The sequence below is a fragment of the Pelmatolapia mariae genome, linkage group LG14 (assembly GCF_036321145.2).
Source record: "Pelmatolapia mariae isolate MD_Pm_ZW linkage group LG14, Pm_UMD_F_2, whole genome shotgun sequence".
Lineage (NCBI taxonomy): Eukaryota > Metazoa > Chordata > Actinopteri > Cichliformes > Cichlidae > Pelmatolapia > Pelmatolapia mariae.
This window is the reverse complement of record NC_086239.1, coordinates 5,914,600-5,938,765: the sequence shown is the minus strand read 5'-3', so window position 1 is coordinate 5,938,765 and position 24,166 is coordinate 5,914,600. Positions and strand designations below refer to the sequence as shown.

General features: G+C 40.9%; 1 protein-coding gene across 2 annotated transcripts in view; it reads right to left on the bottom strand.

The window, feature by feature from the left end:
* Nucleotides 1-24,166, bottom strand: part of usp2a (ubiquitin specific peptidase 2a) — a 46,139-nt gene that overhangs the window by 5,688 nt on the left and 16,285 nt on the right. Inside the window, exons 3-7 of one of the 2 annotated variants that reach the window (XM_063493906.1) lie at nucleotides 23,315-24,143; nucleotides 4,415-4,465; nucleotides 2,100-2,223; nucleotides 1,711-1,822; nucleotides 1,509-1,619 (exon numbers count right to left, since the gene is read on the bottom strand). In XM_063493906.1, the coding sequence (XP_063349976.1) occupies nucleotides 1,509-1,619; nucleotides 1,711-1,822; nucleotides 2,100-2,223; nucleotides 4,415-4,465; nucleotides 23,315-24,082 (1,166 nt within the window). In that variant the 5' untranslated portion in view covers nucleotides 24,083-24,143. Of the gene's footprint in view, nucleotides 1-1,508; nucleotides 1,620-1,710; nucleotides 1,823-2,099; nucleotides 2,224-4,414; nucleotides 4,466-14,742; nucleotides 15,282-23,314; nucleotides 24,144-24,166 lie in introns of those variants that run through there. The other variant, XM_063493908.1, reaches the window with a different exon arrangement.

Below are 24,166 nucleotides of genomic sequence, written 5' to 3'. Positions count from 1 at the left end.
TGGCCCCCAGAGAGGAAACAAATCAGCATGGGAGGTGAAACTACTGCACATGGCCTTGAATTAAAGCTTAATGATGAGGCCTCAGTGATTAGTGCTGTCTTGGTTTGGGGCTTGTATTCATACTGTACGCTAGTGCTGGGCGATATGACGATATATATCGTGTGGACGATAGAAAAGTGTCTATCGTGCCATTTGTCTTCTATCGTTTCTATCGTTTCTAACCCGAATTTTACAAATTATTACATAAAATATATCATTAACCCTTTACAACCGGTCAGAGCAGGCACACTCCGTTTTCCCTAACTATTTTTAAATCCCTGTAGAACTGTAACCACGTAAGGTAGTGCAATAATGTTTTTTTTTTTTGCATATGAAACCGTAGGGGTTGTACTTACATCTTATTCCATTAGTTTGCCCTAGGTCACGGTTTTCTTCCACATATAGCTTTGCAAAAATTGCATAAAAAGCACTTCCAGCAACAAAAACATATTATTCCAGACTTGCAGCAACAAAAACATAATATTCCAGAAACAGGCTTTGCCGATCCGATCAGCTGTTCATAACACTTCCTAGTTGGAATATAAGTCAGCGCAACTATCGCATGTCCGCCATTACCTGTCCGAAACCGGAAGTGACGTCACTTTCGCGGAAAATGTAGTTTTTTAAGCTTCAAAGTCTATGTTGGTGTTTTTAAAAGTCATGTTTGACTTTATGCTTTTCTGTATCGTTTCTGGGATGCTTAGAAGTCAAATTACACTGTTGGAAATAGTTTATTTTGATGCACATGCTGTTTTTTTGCAAATTTACATTTATTTATTTTCATTTATATATAAAAATTTGTGTATCTCAAAAATAAAACTATGAAGACACTCAAAATAAATAAATGTAAAGATAAGCTCTGGCGGACTTGGTTCTATGGTAGGTCTTAAAGGGTTAAATAGCCTGTGCAAATATATTAGTGTTGTCTTCTCACTATACATACTCTGAACTTTATGCAAGAGAAAATAAAGTATAAAAAAATGATATTTTTTGCAAAGAAACTCCGTCTTGTGGTTTTGCAACATGGTGCTGCTTTACGTGCACCCGGATTTGCGACATACTTTACAGTAACTCAAAACAAAGACTGCACCCTCTCCACTCGCTGTTTACAGACTGCATACTTTCCAGATGACCACAGGTCAGGTGGTATATCGTGATATATATCGTTATCGTGATATAAAATAATTCATATCGTGATAAATATTTTTTCCATATCGCCCAGCACTACTGTACGCTACACATAACCTATTCAGAGATTTGGCCCTGATGTTTTTGAATTACTAAGCTAATGTGATTCAGGCTGGTTACGTATGAGTAAAAACTCTAATAAAATACAATAAACAGTTGTACTGTTCATCTGTGAAACTTCCAAACACATCCTCATCTCCAGATAACAAAGTCCACTTTTCAAAACAGTGTTAGTGTGAGTCAGTGCAGGTACACACGCACGTGTCGGTCTGATTACTCACGGCAGGTGGTCGAAGTCCTCCACAGTGCCTCTCGGCCTCACAGTGACCCTGTTGACCTCGTTGTGCAGGCCGTCCAGGAGGAAGCGCAGGAACTCCTGAGCATCCTGTTGGCTGTGATACACCAAAACAGTTAGGGCTACGAAAATCAAAATCAGGTCACAAAAAAACAGAAAATAAAAAATAAAATGATTACAAAGCTCACTTGTATCCCACAAATCTAGGAGCATATCTCTGGATCTGTGTTTTAAATTCGGACGGGCTGACAGCCTCACTGCTGGATGATGTCCACATGGTCTGTAGCAGCTTGGCAAATTCTACCAACACAGCAGCAGCTAAGGTTATTCATACATGCTGGGACGTAAAATGCTTGTGTCACAGTGGAATGAAATGAAGGTAGGACTCTTTTTCATGCAAACCCTTAAAAGACCAAGAAAACCACTCTTGTTTTTACCTCTTCTAACATGCTTACAGGTGAAATGTGCAAATCTTACAGAGATGTGGGGGTTAGGGGGGAATGAGTGTGCTGCTGGTGGACCGCTGTGAGGAGAGTTTGTTTTGGACTCTAAGGGGCCTGTGTGACATGTCTCTCACCTTCCATGAGGGCTGTGTTGGTGCGGCTGTTGTTGTTAAGGTCTCTGCGGTGGGAGTTGTGCAGGCAGTAGTCTCGCAGGCTTTGTGTGTTGCTGAGACACTGCAGGATACTGTTCATGAAACACTGCCAGGACAAAGCAGGCAAATCAGTTTATGCTTTTACTTAATTAATACTGTTAAGTTAAACGTATTACTATTCAAGTCATAATTAATAAGATTTAAGACCAAACTTGACATGGACATCAAAAGCAACAAACACACTGTTGTCAGTTCAAAATGAACAATAAGGTCAAATTAACACAGAAAAACTGTCTGAATGTATTTGTTAATATAAACAGACAACCACCTTGTTCACCCAAATATCAAACTCCTGAAAGCCTGACCAATTTATCTGATATTATTGGCTGAAACCAGCAATATGCTACTGCTGGCATGTTGTTTGGAACGCCACACTCACACCAAACAGCTGATCTGACCACAGTCGGGCAGAATGTACACGAGTAAATAAATAACTACACATAACAAACTTAGGGAAATCCTTTTGCCATGTCTAAATGGAAAAGAAATACTGGCATATATATTGGAATATGGCATTTTAAAATCACCAAATATAAGCACTAGTTTCAAAAATCCTTTACCTACCTTTGACAGGCAATGCTGTTTGCTCCAGAAACATCTGCAAGCTTTAATCATCAGGACTCAACTTTGCTATTATATCAAGCAGCAACTTCTTGCTTACTAAATGGCTGAAAATTAAGCCAATATGGACACATGCTAAGAGTTGCAGTGGTTTTATTGGTCAACAGATGCTGGTCTCAAACAGTAAGTCAATCCCCATAGACTATAACGTAACAATGTCCAACTCTGCAGCATTGAAAATGGCACAGGAAATGGATTTAGCTGTGACAGATCATTTCTACTTCATAACAGCTGTACAGGGGGTGAATGTTTTGGAGGCTAAGGCCAACTTTCATACAAAGTCTTTGGGTTAAACCCGCAGCATCCCATGACCACAAACCAACAGGAGAGCTGCCCTTCTTCTAAAGATTTATTTTTGCCATTTACCCTTTAGTAGATAAGATACAGGACAGACAAGAAAGCAGAGAGGGAGCATGGGGGAATGACACACAAGCAATGTGGCAGGCCTGTTTATGGGCTGTTGGTATATTGGTCACCAGCTCAACCAGATGAACTAAGATCTAAACTGAACTTAAGACGGCTGAAGACTTTTAAAGGTGTTTTAATAAAAGATAATTCACAATTAAGACATTCTAGGCCTTTCTGAGGATGTGCAGGCACCCTGCATCATGTCTAACAGTGATTTCTAATGTTGTTCCAATATGTTACAAAAATATATTTCTGAGCGCAATTTGCAGTGTTAAAAGATGACAAAACAGTAGCTTAACAGCTTGAACGAATACTTCAACATTTTGAGTGATGTGCTTATTTGCCTAGAGTTAGATGAAAAAACAGCTAGCATGTATAAAGATAACATCTCCATATAGGCACTCAAAGCTCACTGAAGAATATGCTGTCTTGTTTGACTTCTGTGTGCTCAAAGAGTAAAAATAAAAAGTTGGGACTTCACAGAATGTGATTTGTGCACTAATTCCTTGGGTGAGCACATCATAGCTGGGTATCTGCTAACCTCACTGTAATTACAAATACTTGTTTTTACAACTGTTCTAAGTCTTACTGAAAAGCCAAGCAACTCAGATTTACTCCTCAGATTTGAGCATCATCAAGTTCATAGAACAAAGGCAATCAAGTGTTTTCGCCAGAACTCTGTTCACATCATTTTGAAAACAGGTGGTGTACAGTCATGTAATAAAAGCTAAATCTACATATTATGTAAGAGCGGGATTTTTCCAATGTAAATGTGAAGTCATTTGTCCTTGATGAATGTTTAAAGGCTTGATGAACCAAAGTGAGAGAAGCAGCAGTGTAACTCTTGGGTACAAAGAGGTATCACAGCACTGTCTCATGTCACGTGTTCATGTGACACATGTGCAGCTTGGTAAGAACAAACCAGTCAGAGAGGGAGGGAATGAGATCTCTCTGGTCCATAGTTCAGAGCTCTCTGATTAGGTTACTGTATACAAGCGCACAACACAGCGCACAGTTTATTTTAGGAGTCGTCCTTATGCTTGTTGCCTGGCAGACCGAACAGATCGCAACACACTGTGCTTACAGTGACACTCACTGGATTTTTGGAAAGCTATTGCAAATCAGTTGAGAAAAAGAGCAACACCACTCAAGATGTTAGTCTCACAACAGATGTAATTACATGTATAGCACGTGGCTGCTGTACTTACAGTGTTTCCTAAATTCTTCAGTCCCACCAGGCCTTGGGCGCTCTTTGAATTCTGAAAATATAAATAAATAAATATCAATTTTTTTTTTTTTTAAAAGACACCATTTTCAGATCATATGTACAGTCTTTTGATCAGACCAGTGAGGGCTGGTGTCTCCCAACCACCACTGACAGTGCTAAAATGTTTCATTTTATTCCAGAAGCAAAAACACTTGAAGAGCACTCCATGTAGTGGTTTGAATGAATGAACTGAAGCATTCAGCTTTTTCTGGTAGTTTTTAGCCTTCAGGAATCTCCAAACAGAAGATTCCCATTCCCAGCATCAACCTTATCTCTCGTGTCACTGTCCATGCTGCATAAGAAATACTAGTCAGTTAAATTAATAATTTGTAGTGCATTAAAGTACAACACCAGTTAACTATTGGTCACAGCCAGCTGTTTTCAGAAATGACACTACTCAACCAAATCTAACAAAGTCCTTCTAGCTTAGTGTGGAGCTTTGTCTGCACTGGGTTAGAATGGAATGGAACAGTTTACAGTGCAAAGGCCTTAATAGTGACTAACAGGAAAGTCTTAGTGTGTGTCAGACTTTAAAAATAAAAGCCCACAGTTATACATCGGATGTTTTCAGGGTGACTTATGTTAAATTTTCATAACCAAAGTGTCCGGTTCCTTCTTGGAATACCAATGTTATTTAAAACATGTTGAATTCTCAAAAATAAAAGCCTCCACTGGTTGGTGGTTTTGAAATGTTAGATTTTTAAAATAGTCCAACGATCCATTACAGGAATTTGTCAGTATCCTTTGGTGTGTCCTTTTTGCACTAGACACCATCATCACATGCATTAACTGTAAGAGTTTCAAAATAAAAGTTACCATTTATGTATAGGCATTTAGCAATACTTTACAGAGTATTAGAATTTTAAAAATAAAACCAGGTAAGTAAAGCCCAAAAGGTTTATTCTGTTCATCTGGACGTAGCATTTTCAATGGGTATCGTCGTTTCTGTCACTTGGAAGAGTGATGAAATGTTTCTCCCACTGAAAAGGCTATGTCCAGATGAACTGAATCAACCTTTTGGGATTTACTTACCTTGATGATTGAGCATGCATCAAGACACTTTCTTTGAAAACTTCTCTAATTGCTGGAATTGTTTATTTATGCTATCTTGAGTCAGCATCTTATCTTCAGCTTCTCTCAGCTAGCTGATTTTGCTAAAGATTTTTAGCCGCGAGTAGCAGACAAAGGCCAACAACAGCAATAATCCAGGTGCACTCTCTCCAGAACCTGTGTGGTCTAGTCATGCAATGTCTTAACTAATGTGTAACCGAATGCTGGACAGGTGTGTATGTGTGTGGATTTTAACCTTTAAGGACAAAAGGACTGAAGCCCTGCTAATCAGACATCTTGTGGGTGCACTATTATGCATGGTGGATTTTTGAAACATTTCAGCAATTTTTAAATATGATGTAAGAATGCAATTAACAGTTTGAAATGGAACTTAAGTTTGAACAGATAAGATTTAATACCATCTGTTACACCGTGCTCAATGCTGACTGTTTCCAATACTTTTCTTGCTTTTAGATTAGTTAAAATGGCATTTAGATTTATTAGTAAATGTAAAAAAAAAATCAATCAATGATGAACCACACACACATACACACCCACAGAATGTGATTCTTTTTTTACTGAATCCAGTGGGTGAAAATCCTTACATAACTGAATATGTATCCATTAATCTGGCAGTCTTTCTACTGAATAAGCCGGAATTGTGAGCTACTTCGCCACTGCCAACAGTGCTGATGTGTTTGAGGCTGAATTTGTACTTTAATGATATCCTCATGAATCTAGAGACATGTGACAAAGATCTGACCTTGCGCTGTGTCCCTCTAAGAATGCCATATAGGAGGCATTTCCTGGTGAGCATAATCTGTAGACAGAAGCTTGTTTTTGTGATTTCACAGCTGATTCCTCTCTGGGTAATCACTCCCAGATGGCTGAGATCTGATCAACAACAGCAAAGTCACTGTACCTCGCCGAGTTTAATTCATACTGTAACTTTCACTGTTCTTTAGGCAGGAAACTATGAAACAGACACATTTAAGCTCAGTGAAACACAGCAGATGGCACGGCATATTATCATGTTTTCAGAATCTTAAAATGGTCTGAAATGCTTTAAAGAACTTATGTCATCACTCGCTGCAGTTCAATTTCATTACATAAGATTAGTGGTTATATAATAGTGTAACCAGAGGAAGAACTAACAAAGAAGACGGGGGTGGATAAGGAATGCACTGGTGCCCTTGGCTAAGAGGCAGAAGCATTTTTACAAAGACGTGGAGGACTGAATTCACTGTGCATAATGCTCCATCAACCAGAGTGCTGCTGTACTATCGTGTTTATAGTCACTGTGAAAACACACTCACTAAAAACATGTGGGTAAACTTGTGTTTTTAGGCACTGAGAGAGTCGGCAGACTGACATCAGTCACCTGAGCTCACTGTTTTGTTCGGCTCATTTTTAAAATTTATATAGCACATTTGATTACAACAGCAACGTTGACCTGCTGTACAGAATTACAAAATAACTAGTACCGAATAACTCTCAAACTGTATTAAAAGACAGTGAATAAAAATGTGTTTTTAGATTAGATTTGAAAAGACTGACAGTAGGAGGCTGTCTGATGTGTAGGGGTAGATTATGCCACAGTTTAGGGGCTACGACCCCAAACGCTCATTCGCCTCTGTGAACCAGCCTACACCTTGGTCTGGCTAAAAGTAAAAGATCTTTTGATCTAAGAGATCTAGAGGGCACAAAAAGGCTGCAAGAGGTCAGATAAATACCCAGGAGCCTGTCTATTCAGGGCTTTGATGGCTGTGGGTATGTACTCACGTGCTGGCTGTTACCCTCACCTGTGGTGAATGAGAGTGCTATGTAACAGGACCACAATGAAAATCAGCCAAATTGCATAGAAGGCAAGCTCACCAAACCATTTAGTGATTAAATCAAAAGCAGCATGGGAAGGAGAGTTAGCTTTCACTGATTTGGTCCAGGACACATCAAACTGCAGGTAAAGGTGGCGTTTACAGTTTGTTACTTTAGATGTTCTCCTATTTCAGTTGCTGAAGTGTTCAAATTCCTCTCTGGGTCTGAACACAAACTAGATGATGCCTGAGAGGCCAGAGATCGCTCATCACTCACGCACACTCAATCCCGTGTTCAACTTCCCCACGACACCCTGGAATTGACCTGACAACCAATATATGAGTCACCACACATCACGTACCTAATGACCTTCCTGAACCCAGTGACCATTCATAATGGTATCAACACTTCCTACGGTCGCATGTGAACAGGCTTAACAGTCAAACTGTCAGGGTTTAACTGGCAACAGGCTTACATCATTACTACCAGAGCAGGACGTTTTCTGAGAGGCTCTGGAAGGAGGCTAAAAATTATGTATGAAGTCACAGTTGGAACTTTTTCATTTCAGGTACAGGTGGGACTGGCTATCAAATACACCCTCTCTTCATAAGGAGCAACCTATCAGAAGAAAGCTAGAGGTGAGGCTGCACCAAGGCTCAGTATATACAATAAGTAGGGCTTATTCTGAACTGTGAATGAGGCAAAGCTACAGTGTTAAGAGTCCAAGAACAGACCTATGGAGATGGAAATGAGCAGAGGCTATGCTTGTAAAATTATTATGGTGTAAACTTACACATTCAGCAGATCCATTACAGTAACACTATGATTCAGATGGTGTCAATGTTCTACCTACTTCACAGATTCAAGTCCATTATTGCCCGTCCTTTTGCTTTTCATTCTTTTTAGCGCTGTTTTTTTTTTCCAACAAACTCCTCAGAAATAGATTTGTTCATCAGCAAATAGCAACAAGTGTGAAGCAGGTTCATCAGATCTTTTTTTCCCCAGAAACAGCTGCTCGTTGGCACTGGAAACAAATTTAATGAGACCACTGAGACTGAATAGGGAATCCAGAAATCTAAACAATGGCTACATTATTTTGGTCTTAAATCTCCATGGGTTCATTATGATGAGCTGTAAACACACTCTGCACACTTTGAGTCACTGTTGATTGGGGGGGGGGGGGGGGAATAACTGATAGTGCATATTAAACTGATGATAAGAATACTGTAACTGCTGATGGAATTTTTTGCTGTTTCAGCTGCGCACAGAAGAGCTTCGCTTGCAATGCATGCTGGGAGAAAGAATGCTGAATGTGACAACAGAAATCAAAGTGACTACTCCTGCCCTGAGCTCTGCTGCCGGCCTTCTGTAGCTTCACATGATTGGAAGTGTGTTCTGTTTGTTCACGAGTAACATGCGCCTCCAGCTCATCTTGTTATGATGCTTTTATAGGAGAAACTCTCTGCTCTTATATAAATAACCCCTGCCATCTGCCTCTGATTCACCAATAACACAGTCATACAGGATGGGGGAGGGGAATATCTGCAGTTTAATTAACTACAGCTTATCTAAATCCCACTTTCTGTAAATTCCTCTGTAGTGACTAGAACATTTTATTAGCCACGGCCATATAACATAAATACACAAACACATGCACACACTTCCTGCTGTGATTTCGCCACTATCTCAGCGACGACAGGATGGAGGACAAATCCTCTTTGCTTGCTGCAAATTTTATTTCATAACACACACACACACAACTGGAATGTGGACATTGCTGAGTAATGCCACGGTCACTACCAAAAATAGCTGCCTTGCTTTTAGTAACGGCTGCTTGTCCACTCACAATTGGCTGATGCTTTGGCCAGCCCAGTGCAACTCATAACAGTGAAATAACATCTTGGCTTTGTCACCGTGGCAACACTGTTTTTATTTTTATTAATTTTTTTGCAGAATAGAAAACTAGAGGACACTGATGTCACAGTGTCAGGACTGAGCATAGAGAGATCTCGCTCTCAGAGAGAGAGTGAGGTGTGTGTATGTGTATGTGTGTGTTTCTGAGAGAAATGGCTTTGAATAACTTGGAGCAGATGTGACTTTTGACAAGTTTTAGAAGCTGAAAACACAAGTTATTTAGTCTTGGTAGTCAGCATTTCAATCCTGTCATCCCATAATAACAAAAATAATTAATATGTGTTTTCGATGAAATTATTACATGAAACATAAAATATCAGTTTGTTTGTTGTTTTAGTTTTTTTAACCCACTGGACCTCCATAGATTCTAACTTGTGTTCTTTTAAAGGCTTTGTTTAGTGCATTATGGAACAGTAAAGCTGTCCACTAAAAGCCACACTGATGACATAATTTTGGGTGAGTTAGAAGCTCTCCAGAGGGCAGAGCAAAGCAGCTTTTATGAACTGTTGAGGAAAATCTCCCAAATCACACTGGATTGGGGGGTTGCAGGGTTCTCTGCTCTCTCCATTATTCAAAAGGAAAATTGAAAGATATCAGTGAACAAGCGTGGAGCACTGACCTCTTTGCATTATACTATGATTCTGCAATATACTGTGCAGAAAAGACTTAATATTTTTCTTTCATCCTACAACCTGACTTCAGACTCAGTGTAAAATGCAGTTAGAATCTTAGTGACTAAACAGTGTGTGAAACAGGACCCTTTAAACATTTGTGTGTGACAGTGCAGGAATCATACCAGACCACTTTAATGACAGCTACACCCGTTCTGCTAATTCTGCTAATTCAGCGATTCTTCTCTGTGAGCACTGTACAGATGCACAGGCTGTGAGTGTGGGATTACACTCATGGAAGGCTCTACCAGTTGCATTTACACTGTTTAACTAGCAGAAAACCGACGAGGGGGCCAAATGCACAGATGTATGCATTCAATTAACAAAGCAGCTAAATGCTCAGTTAGGTGCTCATCCTATAAACATATCATAACATACAGTGTTAAGAGATAAACCGAACTGTGACATTACCTGGAGTCTACAATACTAATTCAGTCGAAAATAGAGAAGAATTTTCTGACTCTCTTGCTTCCTCCCTCCCCTTTACTCGTGGACTGGACCCCAAGACACATGAACTCCTCCGCTTGGGTGGGCAAAAGTTCACAGGCTTTGTTATGTTACAGATGTTATGTTCATCTTTTATGTACAGTTTATGGACAAACTATGCAGCCTATTTTGTAAACAGAAGTGAGCACGGTGGATTAGGAAGAGCAGTGTCTGGACCAGAAAAGAACGACCTTGTTTGATGTTAAACTCCTCAAAATAAATTCCAAATATTTTACTTTTTTACAAAATGCAGGTGTTGAGTCAAATATAAGTGATATTTTCACACATAATTTTCTTTTTTTCTAACGCTTTCTAACGCTACAACACACACACACACACACACACACACACACACACACACACACACACACACACACACTTATGCTGTAGCAGTAACTACTTATGACAGTGAAACAAGCCTGAACATGCAAATCCCCTAGATCTGCATACCTCCATAATCATAATTTAAATAGGTATATTCATCTCACACATCACTCACCCTCAGTACTCTTGGATTTTTTGTTTCTTGCTTGCCCAGTTTGGAGCTAGTGACCTCGGGAGAACAGGTCAATGGCATATATTTACATATATTTAGACGTCTCTCACTTTAAAAAAAAAAAAATCAGAATACTTTTAAGCAACATATCCTAAATTCACTGCACTAATCTGGTGTATTTGATAAAAACATTAAGGTGGTGTAAAAATGACACACATGCAAGTACAAGAACAGGGAACTTCATCACAGAACCAAAGTGTGCTGCGAAGACTAAAAAGATGAGAATAAAGAAAGCAGAAGACCGGAGATAAAAAAAGAGCAGGCACAGGAAAGAATATGAATCCACTCCTCATATTCCCTGTTGTTCCATGTGAGCACACTGTGCACAACAGAGGCAGCCCAGAGGGATAAATTTGTATAAATGCTCTATTCATAAATGTCAGAAGAAGCTCAGGCAACCAGGGGAGCTGAAATTTTACTCCTCTTATGTTAAAAAGCACCAGGAACAGGGAGGCCACTTTAAAAAGCATTCCAGAGGCCAGGTTGGACTGCTCCCTAGAGATGGGAATAAGAGACACGGGAAATGAGCATTTTGGCACAAGCCCAGCTCGGTGCAGGTAAAATCTGCCCATCCACTATGCTCAATTAATTCAAAGATGTTTGGACTGCTGGGTAGAGAAGAGGAGGGTGGCTTGGAAGCAAAATGGGTCAAAACAAGGTGAGGAGGATGGAAAGGATAAATAATCCCAGATTCTGGCTCTGCTTCCCAGAATGACTTCATAGGAAGACAGAAGGTGACCAACAGAAAGAGAGATTTTTACTCCTCTGACAGGCATTCAAGAAAAAATATATCAAAGATCACATGATAAATGTAAGACATAGTCAGTATATGTGTTTTAACAATGATGATGTTGCTCCCTATTAAGAGAGGGTTTGCATAATGATGATATTTTTCTACCCTGCATATCTTCATCTCAGAAGAGAGTGAAACTGGGTCACCTTCTTGCATTACATAAATTTATACAAAAATATCAATTATACCCTGGTAATATCAGGGAATAACTATTTGGAAATTCTTTATAGATAAAAATAACTACTCCTATTGTCTCCTGTCTATAATCACCCAGCAAATGAAATGCTTTTCACAGTCAGGTGTTTCACTACATGGAAGCATGTATGTAACATTGTTCTCATTGTTAAGTTACAACACTGTATACACTGCGGGAAAAGTTACAACAATATGAACACTACAGCAAAACCTTTGATTTGTGTGTAGATATGTGTATGTAAATTCTGTGTGTCCCTTGCAAAGGTTATAGCCAGAGCTAAAAGAGTGTTATTATGTACTCGTTTTAATCACTTGTGGTGGATTCATTATTCACATAAACATTCCTGTTTATCTACAGATACAGATTATCTTAGCTGAGGCTTGCTTTGTCACATGTAGAAGAACAGAGGAAATGAACTGTGGGCTGGCAGTGAAAAAGTCAACTCAATAACATCTTTATGATTCACAGTATCTCCCAATGTCTCTAACTCACAGTAGGATAAAACTAAAACAAGTGGGGACAGAAAACACTTTTAAAATGTTTGAATTAAAAGTGAGAATGATGAGCATGAACGAGCCATAACTCCTGTCCATCTTAATTAAACTGACTACAGTCTATAATCCATAATAATTCAAGGTAATCAAAACATGAGTTTAATCAAATCAAAAACAAGTTTAATCTGCATAACTACTTTAAGCATTTGGGTCTACAGTGTACAGCTCAGTTATTGAGGTTGTGTTTGCCACAATCACCCATGACCAACATGTGTTGCTGGGTGGATGACTGTTACTGTGTTAGCACGGAGCCAGAACAGAGACGATGCTCTGTTCTTTGTGAAGACAGAAGAGCTGCTGCTCAAGCTGTCGAGCTGGTGCTGACTAAGAGTGGTGATTACCTGCCATTAAAATCTTTGTGGAAAATAAAGCAGCGAGTCATGATCTCAGAGTTTCATTTAACCAACCAACATCACTGTTAGCAACTGAAGTCATAGAATTACACTATCACTTATCTGAAAAGACAGATTCATGATCAAATTTTACACATGATGGTTTTCAAAGTGGCTGGATATTATTTTCTGTCGACAAACAACTTTTGAAGTTGGAACTCAGTGAGAATGAGTTGGTAAGCTGTGGTAGAAAGCAACCTTTGATCTACCAGCTGGTTCACCCTGAGTCTGCAGTGTACAAACATGTGCATCATCACAGATGACAACACACATTACACACTGTAAGCTCACTATCGGAAGGATACGACACGTTCAATGGGCAAGTGGTGGTCTGCAGAGAGGGAGGAGGTGCTGAGCCAGAGCTGAAGGAGAGGGGCAGGACGGGAGGAGCAGGTGGGACGCTGACAGCGGAACAGACAACAGAGACGAGTGCGGTAGAGCACCGGGCTGGGCCAGCTGTAAAGTGTATTCTAATGTGATTTGTCATTACATAACAGAAGCTGGCACACAGCAGAGCCGCTCCACGCTGCAGCCCAAGAACATGCACACAGACACACACCAGCAGCAGCAGCAAGCCTCACAGCACTTAAGGTCATTCCTCTTCTGTTTGTATCAGGGCAGTTGGCAAGTCGACTTTTTAATCTCACTTTGCGCATGGCACATGTGCACCATTTTTTTTAACATCTCCATTCATCCACCAAGGTTGAAGACAATTATGACAGCACTGGCAGTGTCTCATGTACTGTTTGTTGCACTGACAGTATTAAAACTCTAGTTATTGATTACGTTCATTTTTGCTTAGTGGATTTGTTTAGTTCTTCACTTGGCATAAAACACACTGTGTTTTTGGCTGCACTCATCCAAATTACAGAGAACACTTTTCAACTATAAAAACAACAATACACAAAGAAAACTGACAAGGGCACTCAGTGAGCAAACAACACAGCCAGCGATCACATGACTGGCTGAGGAGAAAACATCAATAGTTATTTAGAGTAGAAAGTATACACCGCACACTTTTTTCCTCAACAGACGGAACTGACTGTCAGAATTTTCCTCACACCTACATTTATGTGTACATTAGATAGAGCCCATACAGAAACAGCAAGAGGCAACCTCCTCCTCCTATACTTTGTGTTGCATACATACAGGTCAGCCAGAATGATTTATTCCCGCATTTAACTCCACTGTAACACTACAATGAGATTCATACGAGCAGTATAGTAAGAGCAGCTGTAGTGTATGAGGGGGATTAAACGCTGGTTATATAACCAGTGACCTGCCAGTGTAGCCCTACTGATCCTGGCACAGCAGAGTACAGCTCGGCTTAAGAGAGCGGCTTACCTCTGCAAATGATTCATTCAGCGTTAAACTCGCTTCATCTTTCACAACATGCATAACACTGGGAGTGAAGTAAGATCTGTGGCCTATTTTAATGAGAAATCCTCCCACGGGAATCATTAGCCCTCCAACACGTCCCAGCACTTACACAGATAATAAAACATGATGATAAAACATCAAATATACGCTTGCAAATTAATGAGAATTTCATACATTCAGTATAATATGAAACTTTACACGAATATAATGTATATTTTACTTTCTGCAGTTTGTTACAGTGGAGTCCCACAGTAGATACATATCAAATACCACATATTATTATTATACTCACATTATATAAACCACTGACAAATATACAATCTTAGCTGGAACCTTTGAAGCTCTACAAATGGAGCATTATAAATATAACGGTTAAATTGTCAGATGTTTGAATGGAGTTTGGTGTGATGCACTCCCCGGCGGAGCTCAGAGCTCACAGCGGGCACTCTCGCTGTCTCTTACCTTGGCTTGGTTGATGATAAGCCCCACGAACGTTGACACCAGCACCGACCCGGACATGCTGCCTTTTCTTCGCATCTCCTGCTTTAGGAACGGGAAAGCGGCGGCGGGCGGCTCCTCGGGAACTGTCACCGTGTAGGACTGTCGCATGCTCGGCATGCTGGCGGAGGAATGAAACCGATCACCGGTACGAGTTACTCAGACAACGGCGTAGGTCTCCGAGCGCTCCCGCTGACTGGATGATGAGCTTTCTCTCTCAGGGAAGCCAATCACACGTTTCACCAGCTTTCTCTGCTTGTAGTCATTCATTCATCGATATAGACGACCTGTGGCTTCTCCATCCACGCCGTGCTACTACAGACTGCAATAAACACGCTAAAAGCGACAAACACGTGGTGAAGCCGAGTGTTATAAGAGCAACTGGCCGCTGTGTCGTTCTACGCAGGTGAGGGTCCATTCGGCGGTGTGGGTCTGTAAATGCAAATAAATGCACATTGTGTTCCCATTCCGTTTTACCGGACTGCAGGCCCGCCCCCTTTGGGCTCGGGTGAAAGAAAAAAAAAATCGGCCTACAACAAACGTCAGCGGCCGCCTCCAACCGTGTTGCCTACGTCAGTCCAGCCTTCTCCGCGCTGCTGCTACAGTCTGAAGGACTAAACGCTGTGCTCCAAGGAGACTACGCATCTCCATTTCGATCACGACACAAAAGTCACCTATAAGGGCAACTACTGTATAAAAATCAGTGTAATAGTATGGTAATAGCTAAAGTGAGGAAGAAACATCAACTGTAAGGCAAAGACAGCATACACTCTTAATGTGATGGCAGGGATAAGTAGTTCTACAATTAGGATGTGCAGTCCTAAAAAAACGGTTGTTAATGACGTTTCCGGTGAATCACCAGCAAAGACAAAGACACATTCAGTGTTAGTTTTGGTCTGTCTTAATGAGAGGGTGTAGTAGAATGACAGCCTAGATCTATCAGCAGTACCCAAGCAAGCACAGAGTGCAGACAGCTCAGCAGTCTGCTAAATATCCCATACAGTCCGCATGTAGCAGATTAACAACAACTAATGTCCAAATGGTACACTGTATTAGTAACAGAAGTTACAAAATGAACACCATATCACATTCTCTGACCTGAAACTATGAATTAATCCTGTAAACCCATCACTGAAGTGTTTAATTAGGTCACAGATCACAGGAATAACTCCTGTTGGCTATTCCAGGTTTACTTAGACAAAAGTAACAAGAGTTATAGTGAGTAATAACTAGTAGATCAATGATGACATTCATCAAAATACCAAAGATTACTAATAAGATAACAAAACTCATGGTAAAAATTCAAGTCTAAGGTTCAAAGTTGAGGAACGCAAAAGTAAGATGATTACAGACTAACCCTCTTAGTGTCAGAGTACACTCATGGACCTTCGTGGAGTTCACAGAAAAAGTGTTAAAGAAAAACAAGTGTTTCCATGATGGCAGTCAGGTGACACACAAAGATGGAATTATTGTGAGTAAGGAGGACTTAATGTTCTGTCTCATCCTTTTTTCTAAGTGAATGATGGTCACATTTTACACTTCAGGCAACCCCAAATAGACCTGCCGTAGAAATACTAAGAGCTACATGTTACAGTAATGCTTGCGATCACACGGGTCTGTTGACTATAAGCACCTATGACTATAAGGTTTTGATGACAGCTCACCCGACACCCGGAATTATATTAACGCTAAAAAGAAATTTCCCAATAAATGTAGTTAATAAAACAACCAAATGTCCTGTATCTGCCCTTCCATGTATGGGCAGTATAATTCACCATTGCATCAAACAGGCGAATTGCTGACAAAAATAACACAAGTACCAGCTGATTTTAGCTCATCCGGTGTGTGAAGTGGAGGAAGTGCAACATGTACCCAACAACAATATCATAACCCAGACTCAAGTGTGTGTACACAACAAATAACCAAAGAGCACAGTCCATCTGCAGACTAAACACATGTGTGTGTCTGTGTGTGTGTGAGAGAGAGAAAGAGTCTAAATCCCTGAAGAAGAAACCTGCAATGTGAGAAGGGTCTGTATTCTGATATGTGATGCAAAAAGCTACATAATCTAAAGTTGGGACAAATGTGTCTGAGCAGTGTTATCTGGGAGAAGTCAGAGTACAGTTACCTTGGGAGGACTGTTCTATTACTTAGGCACATCAGGCTGATTATCTCCTCGCTCAAATGTTTAAATTTAACCTAGGAACAACATATTTCATACTTTTTATTGCTGTTCGTGCGCCGTTATTCATTCTATAGTCACGCGTCGTACAGAGCATACTTTGACTCACTAGCACCGATTCAGATTCAGAACTAAAGGAAGAATGCAGGCGATCCTTCAATATAAAGCAGCTACCAAGTTACAGCTCTGCCCATTAATCCATCTTTCTGTCATAGTCAGATTGTCTCCAGGTTCATGTGGTATCAAATAGAATCCATAAACTATATATAAAAAGTTGACAGAGCCATCTGTCTGGATTTTGAAGCCAGAGGTAACCAAGCTCTAGTTATCAGCTCAGTCTTGCTAGCTTGGTTAGGAATCTGCATGTATTATTGAGAACAGATGCCAAAGTCAGACACAAATATCTGCAAATTATATATATCATATATAAGCAGATAATAGTTTATTTATTAGATATTTAATACTGTGCCTTAGCCTTAGTTTTTAGATAAATGTAAAACAAGGCATTTTCTCTTTTCTGGAATGTTTTTTTACATGGTTCCTCACAAATACAACATAAAACTCACATTAAACTAAGAAAATATCTAAAGTTCCACAACTGGTTCAGGTGAGAAAGTTGATCCTTATGGTTTTCTAAGCTAATTCCCTCTGATAAGAAAGACTGAAATATGGCGGAGAGCCAGCACTAAGTAATATATGAATCTTGACTTGAGTATATTCTGTCACACTATCAGATAACTAACAAATTAAGTCAACAATCAAACACTGATGCCCATTGTTCCTATAATGGCTTGACGTAACCTCAGCATCAGATGGTGGTTGTGGAGGGAAAGCTGACCTACAAAGCAAAGCTCTTGATTTAGCGGTCTATATTCATCAATCTTTTGAGTTTACTTGTGAGATAACAATTCTAAACTCTTGGTGAAACTCGCCAGAGAAAGTCAGGGCTCAGCCAGTTGCTATGAGTGACTATTTAGTTGGAAGAAAGATCAGAACGTCTATCAGGCACAAATGACCAGACAGTATATGCTGACATCTGCATAGCACTTTAGAAGTGGTAGTCAAACAGAACATGAATGACCAGCTGCCACAGCTAGAAAACAAAACAGATGATTTACATCTGAACCATCTCTGTGTGTTAACCTCAAGGTCCAAACAGTAACAGGCCATCTTGGATTTAAAGATCCGAGTAGTGATACTCAAAAACCACTGCATGGTTTAGTACTGGGGCAGTGAACAGTAGTTTTAGAGTCCTGCTATAATGATTGCTCTGACAGATATGGCACACACCGACCCACAAACCCTACCAATCAGGCAGAACCACAATAGCAGCTTGTAAACCTGAGCTACTTAAAAGGCTGGCCCTTCTCCGCCAAAGAACAAGGAAAAGCTCCATCTTGTACCAGACTGTTTTTTTTTCTCTTAAATCAAACCATAAGCTGTCTGGCTAAGGTGTCAAACTGAGAGTCAGACTGTCTAAACATACTGTTGACCCAACAAAAAGTCTAGACACAAAGCACAAACGGATCTGCTGAGGCAAAACTCAGGAAGTTTAGTCTCAAGCATGCCACAGTGCCCTGTTGTGGCTGTTTGTCTCCACAAGCAAACATGGAAAAGTGTCAGTGAAAGGCCATCAGTGTCTTTTCAAAGAGCTGGCTTTAAAAAGCAGTAAGAAACTTAAAAAGTACTACCGCTTTGAACAATAGACTGAAAGTGGTCTGAATCTGTGTTGTTGATGGGAGAACCACAATACACACAACTGTGGCGACAAAATGTGTCAACATTTAAATGATAATAATACTGTTCTCTGTTGAATATGTCTGACTAACCTAAGAGTGTGTTTAGAGCTTGGTGGCTTATTTGTATCAGATCTCACTTATGATCATGTTGAGTGAGCACTTTTAGCATAGCTTTGTGATAATGCTAATAAGTTTAACTGTTAGATAGCCAAAATACAAAAGCTTGTGCGATGTGGATTGTGTCATGGGTGCTAGCTATGCCATTCAAAACCTCGCAATGCAGTGCAATCTACAAGGTGGTAAAGCTCCACTTCTGTGACCGAGATGAATGATAAACAGATTGGCACACCACAGATATGTTTACGTCACTTTTTTCACTTTTTATTCTTGTAGGTGTCTTTGTGAGATTTGATCAGATTTGGATAACACGAGTAAACAGAAAAAAACAAACAAACAAAGCTGCTGATAGTCATGTTAACAAGCTTGCCTTACTCACAGCATAAGGCGTTCAGGACCAGGAGGCACCAGCAGATGCTATTTTTGTGTTGCAGACTTCTGAGAAACTATCAGGATTGGGTTTACTTTGCCCTGCCAACACTATTTCAACTGACCCTTCAACACTGGCACATTTGAGCCCAAAAATCAACATCGCAACTTAAGAAAACTGGTGTTCTTCTACTGGTAACACTGTTACCACTGGACACAGGAAAACTGGAAGAACAAAAACAAATAATTAAAATACTTGCAGCTGCCAGTACTACTCCTCAGCCACTGCCCGGTCACCCATGGCATACCTATGTGACCAGAAGGATACATTATCTATTAAGCCTCAACATTTGAAAGCTCTCTTAATCACAATGCATTCTTACCTGCATTGTCATGGCCATGCACATATGCACCACACAGTGATTACACTTCATTGCCTGCCTATTTGTCAAAGTTCTATTTAAGCATATCTACTTTCACAAGAGTCACAAGATTTTCAGAAAACTTGACCTCTGACCTTGACGTCAGGTCACCCAAACTAGAACTCGTCCCAGATTTTTACTAGATGCCACTATAGTATCAGTGTGAAAATCCTAGGTACCTAAGAAAAAAGACAAGTGGTCACATTCTACATAAAGAGGCTGAAAAAAGGAGATTAAAAAAATGAAGGGAAATAAACAAAGTTGGCAGCATTAAAATCAGTAAGAAACAATGAGTCTGGGCTGGTGGACATTTACTATTTTCATACACCAAACAAGTCCAAGCAACAGGAACTGCAAAGCAAGTTCAACATACCCAGGTTATCTTTCTGTTATCAGGCTTCACTTACTGTAACATCGGCAGTCAGGCCTTAGCCTTACCCCCTTAGGGTTACATCACTGTATTGACTTAGCAAGTTGATAACCATGGGTTTATTAATGTCGCTATGCGTACCTTCACACAAAATAGGTGGCAATGCCAGTCTCTGGCCATCAAAAACATTACAGCAATTGTTGTGAAACTGTTTGCAGGAAAGAGGGAAAAAATCTTAATCATACTTAAGCATGTGGACCTCGGGGATGGATCCCAGGAAAATATTTGCTTAGACCACTGATCAAGTGCAAGTCAGTATACTTATTTTACAACTAGATTTCTTTTTGAAACCAGAGAACTCACCATTTGCTGGGCACTGGAAAGAATATAAGCTTAAGGCATTCAACATTAGCTTAACCTTCCAGACTGGGAAGCTACTTCCATCTTCTATATATAATCTATTGGTCTGATCAGTACATCCATTGTTTTCCCAATGACATGTCTAAAGCACTACACAGCTTCGTAAGTCAAAACCCACTGGGGCTGCTTTCTGCACGCTCTGCTGTCAGTGCTGACACCAAGCCCCTGGGAAGACGGTGATTATATGTGCTTGAGTTCATTAGCAATATGCACAGGCCAGCTGGTGACCTCCAGTTAAAGTCCTGCACTTTTCAGACCTTGTGTGTTAAAAAGGTGTTGATTACCTAAGGGGTTAAAAAGAATAACCCTAGCAAAGAACAAGGAATTCTTTATAACCAGTATTTCGCCTTTGCTTTAATAAAGCCTGACTTTTGTGTCTCTATAGCTAACCAGCAGCACCATGATCCCAAGTGTTCTTTGGGAACACTCTTTTGAAATGACTTGGTTATCTTAGGTCATGTTTGTGAATAAAAACTTGCATGAGCTATGTTTACCCCCTGATGTCAGCAGGCAGCAGTTAGTTTCCACTGTTAAAACTCCATAGTCCAGAGTGCCGTAATACTGTAAAGTGTACTAAGTGTACTATTATGTCTTCTCTTTTCATTGTTCTCAATGGCAGTTAGTTTTAAAGAGCCTGCGCACGTATAGCCCACGCTGGTTATTTTAAGTAATTTGGCAGATAAGACCTCTCCTCAAGGCCGTGTGGGTATACACTAGGGCTGCCACGATTAGTCGACTAGTCACGATTACGTCGACTATCAAAATCGTCGACGACTGATTTAATAGTCGACGCGTCGTTTGAAGCTTTGTAAGACCACAAAAGACGCAGGAATAAGTAGTAGGATTTAAGAGTGTAATAACGGACTGAAACAAAAGATGGCAGCACTGCATGTACAAGGATGCCAGCTGCCGTTAAACCCCGAAGAAGAAGAAGTAGCTCTGTCCCAGAATTCATAGCGCAGCCCAGCTCAGTTTCCAACAATGGCGGCAGCTAGTTAGTTTTAATATTACTCTTATTATTCTTTCTGGGTCACAAAATAAACGTTTAATATATTTTCAGGCGAGAATGTAACTGTGTAAACCTCAAGTATCTGCTCAGTTTATCAAGACACCACATATTTTCAAAAGCGCTCCGACGTTTTCGGACACGTCTGTTACCCACTAGCTCGATAGCTAGCCGGGGGCAAGGCTCACTAGAGCCCGTGAGAACACCGGACTCCCGGCAAATCGTTTTCAAACCCACCGCCGTCTTTCGCTACTCAGGTTAAACATATATAAGTCACTTAGATAACTTAAAAATATTATTGTTTGGCTTTTTTTTTGTATTTTATTTGTTCCTGAGTAAATCGGTTTGGCTGAGATTAAAGTTATAGTTTTTACACAGCTGAATAAACGTCAAGCAGACAACTGATTATCAGAAGTGTGAGATGCTCGAGAATTTACTCCGGTGTCCTGTTATATTTTAGATAGCAAGGAGCAGACGGCTGAGTTTATTAAACTCCACGGAAACAATCTGCAAATTTCATTAAAATTTAATAAACTATCATCTTGTCTTTATTTTTAGTTAGCACATACCTTAAACACTTAAAGCTGTAAGCTAATGATAGTTATATAAGAGCAGATGCATGCTGGTGCAATAAGCTGTACGTTTTACGTCCAATGGATGCATGACCTGATTAGTCGACTAATCGCAAAAATAATCGATGACTAGTCGACTATCAAAATAATCGTTTGTGGCAGCCCTAGTATACACACACACACACACACACACACACACACACACACACACACACACACACACACACACACACACACACACATTCCCAGTACTGCAGCACCCACTATCAACCTGAGCTAAGATCTGTGTGGATGTGCAGGGTCTTGGTTATATGAACCTGTTAATATATTAAGTTATTGTTTAAAAAAAAGTGCTAAAAAGTGTTAACCATACCCGGTGAGCCCTAAAACACATTCACTTCTCAGTAACACACATGGGAGTTACATACAGCTGACTGGACATTACAGGGTTTAGACATTGCCTGGTTTAGAATGGGCCTTTGGGGCCTCTACAGTAAAGGCTGTGCTAGCTTACTTGACAGAAATGTTCTCATTACTAGAATGCAATAAAAATGCACTCTGGTATTAGTTCTGTCACCCTACTGTCAGGCTCAGCCAGCAAACCAGCTGATAGTTGAGAAGATATCCTTCTGCTTTTCGTATATGCAAATCTATGAACATGATGAGCAGAAGAACTCAATGAATAAAGAATGTCACATTCTGGAGCATATCTGATGCAATAAAGATGGCAGATTTATTCTATCTGAAAGCCACTTTCAAACAGACTTCTCACAAATTCTCCCTAATTCCCACTTTTCCTCCTTCCATCCATGGAAGCAGTCATTGAGACTAATCCAAAGGAAAAGTGGATCAGTCATACTTTGTGACCCATGCAGAGGAAACCCGGGTCATTAATCTTGATGCTGAGACGACCTGTCTGCTCTTTGAGAGACTGCTGGGTTTAGAAAGAGCTGTCAGATAACCATCAAACTACTTTTGTACAGTACAATAAGAGAGTTAAAAGAATAAGGAGAATTGTAACTGTGTCCTAGTGGAGAGCTGTAACAGTAAAAACCACAGAAGAGCGTAAGGTGTGCAAGAATACTGTAAACCCAGACCTCAAGTGCACTGAAATTAATGTGAACAACAGTGCCCCCAACTGGTAGGAAACAGTGCTACTAGTAGCACCAGAGCATTGTGGGTCTTTACCAGACTAATAAAAGGAAAGCTCTGTGGTGATGACTGCAGCTTTCGTAGTACTCAGCCTTCCTTGGCTCCTGCCAAGGATCCTGCCAAGGATCCTCTGTGGAGGAATGCTTCTCCAGTTAAAGCACAACAAGAACATGGGACTTGTTCTTACCGTAGAGTCCCTTGTTGGGGAATGGGGCAGCTGGTTACTGCTTGACTCCCATGCTGAAGAGCTGAATGCTCTGCTGCTGCTGAAGGCCTCCTGGGTGGAGCTCCGTGACAGGGTCTCCTGAGTAGTGCTTCGGGACAGGCCTGAGTAGCCGGGTCGGGAGCTACTGCCGTACGAGTCAGCCACATCACTGGTCCGACTGCGGTAGCTCCGCAGGGCACTGGTGGATGAAGAAGGGGTTGAGGAGGAAGCATCATTGAGGCTCAGAGAGGCCAGGTCCCTGCTCAGGTCACTCTGGGATACAGATTTTCGTCGACTGAGTGAGATGCTGGAGGCCACCGGAGAAGAGGAGAGGTAGCTGGACTGGGCTGGGGATGAAGCGTAGGAGCCGTAGCCAGTGTAGGCTGACCCCCCACTTAGCCCTGACCCTCCATAGCTCTTGAGTGGGGCTCTGCTGAGGCTCTCACTCCGGCGGTTGCTGCTGTTGCCAAGGATGTCAGTGCGAGGGATGGTTCGACCCCGGTCACGCTCAGGGTCCGAGGAGGTGCTGTAGTTGCGGCTGCGGACGGCGGCGCTGCTCAGATAGCTAGAGGATAAGTAACCTGAGGAGGAGGATGAAGAGGAGGAGGAGGTGTGGGACTTGTAGGAGGACAGCCCGTCCCGCTCGCTGTAGGAGCTAAGGCCTGGGGTTAGGGAGGAGCTGTAGGAGCTGTAGTGGCTGGTGTAAGAGGGGCCAGCGTAGCGCTTTGCGGTGGAGGAGACACGGGACATACTGCTGCTGCTGCTGGTTTCTCAGCCAGGGAGAGGGATAGCCTCTGGAAGACAGCATCGACTGCACACACAGCAAAGACACAA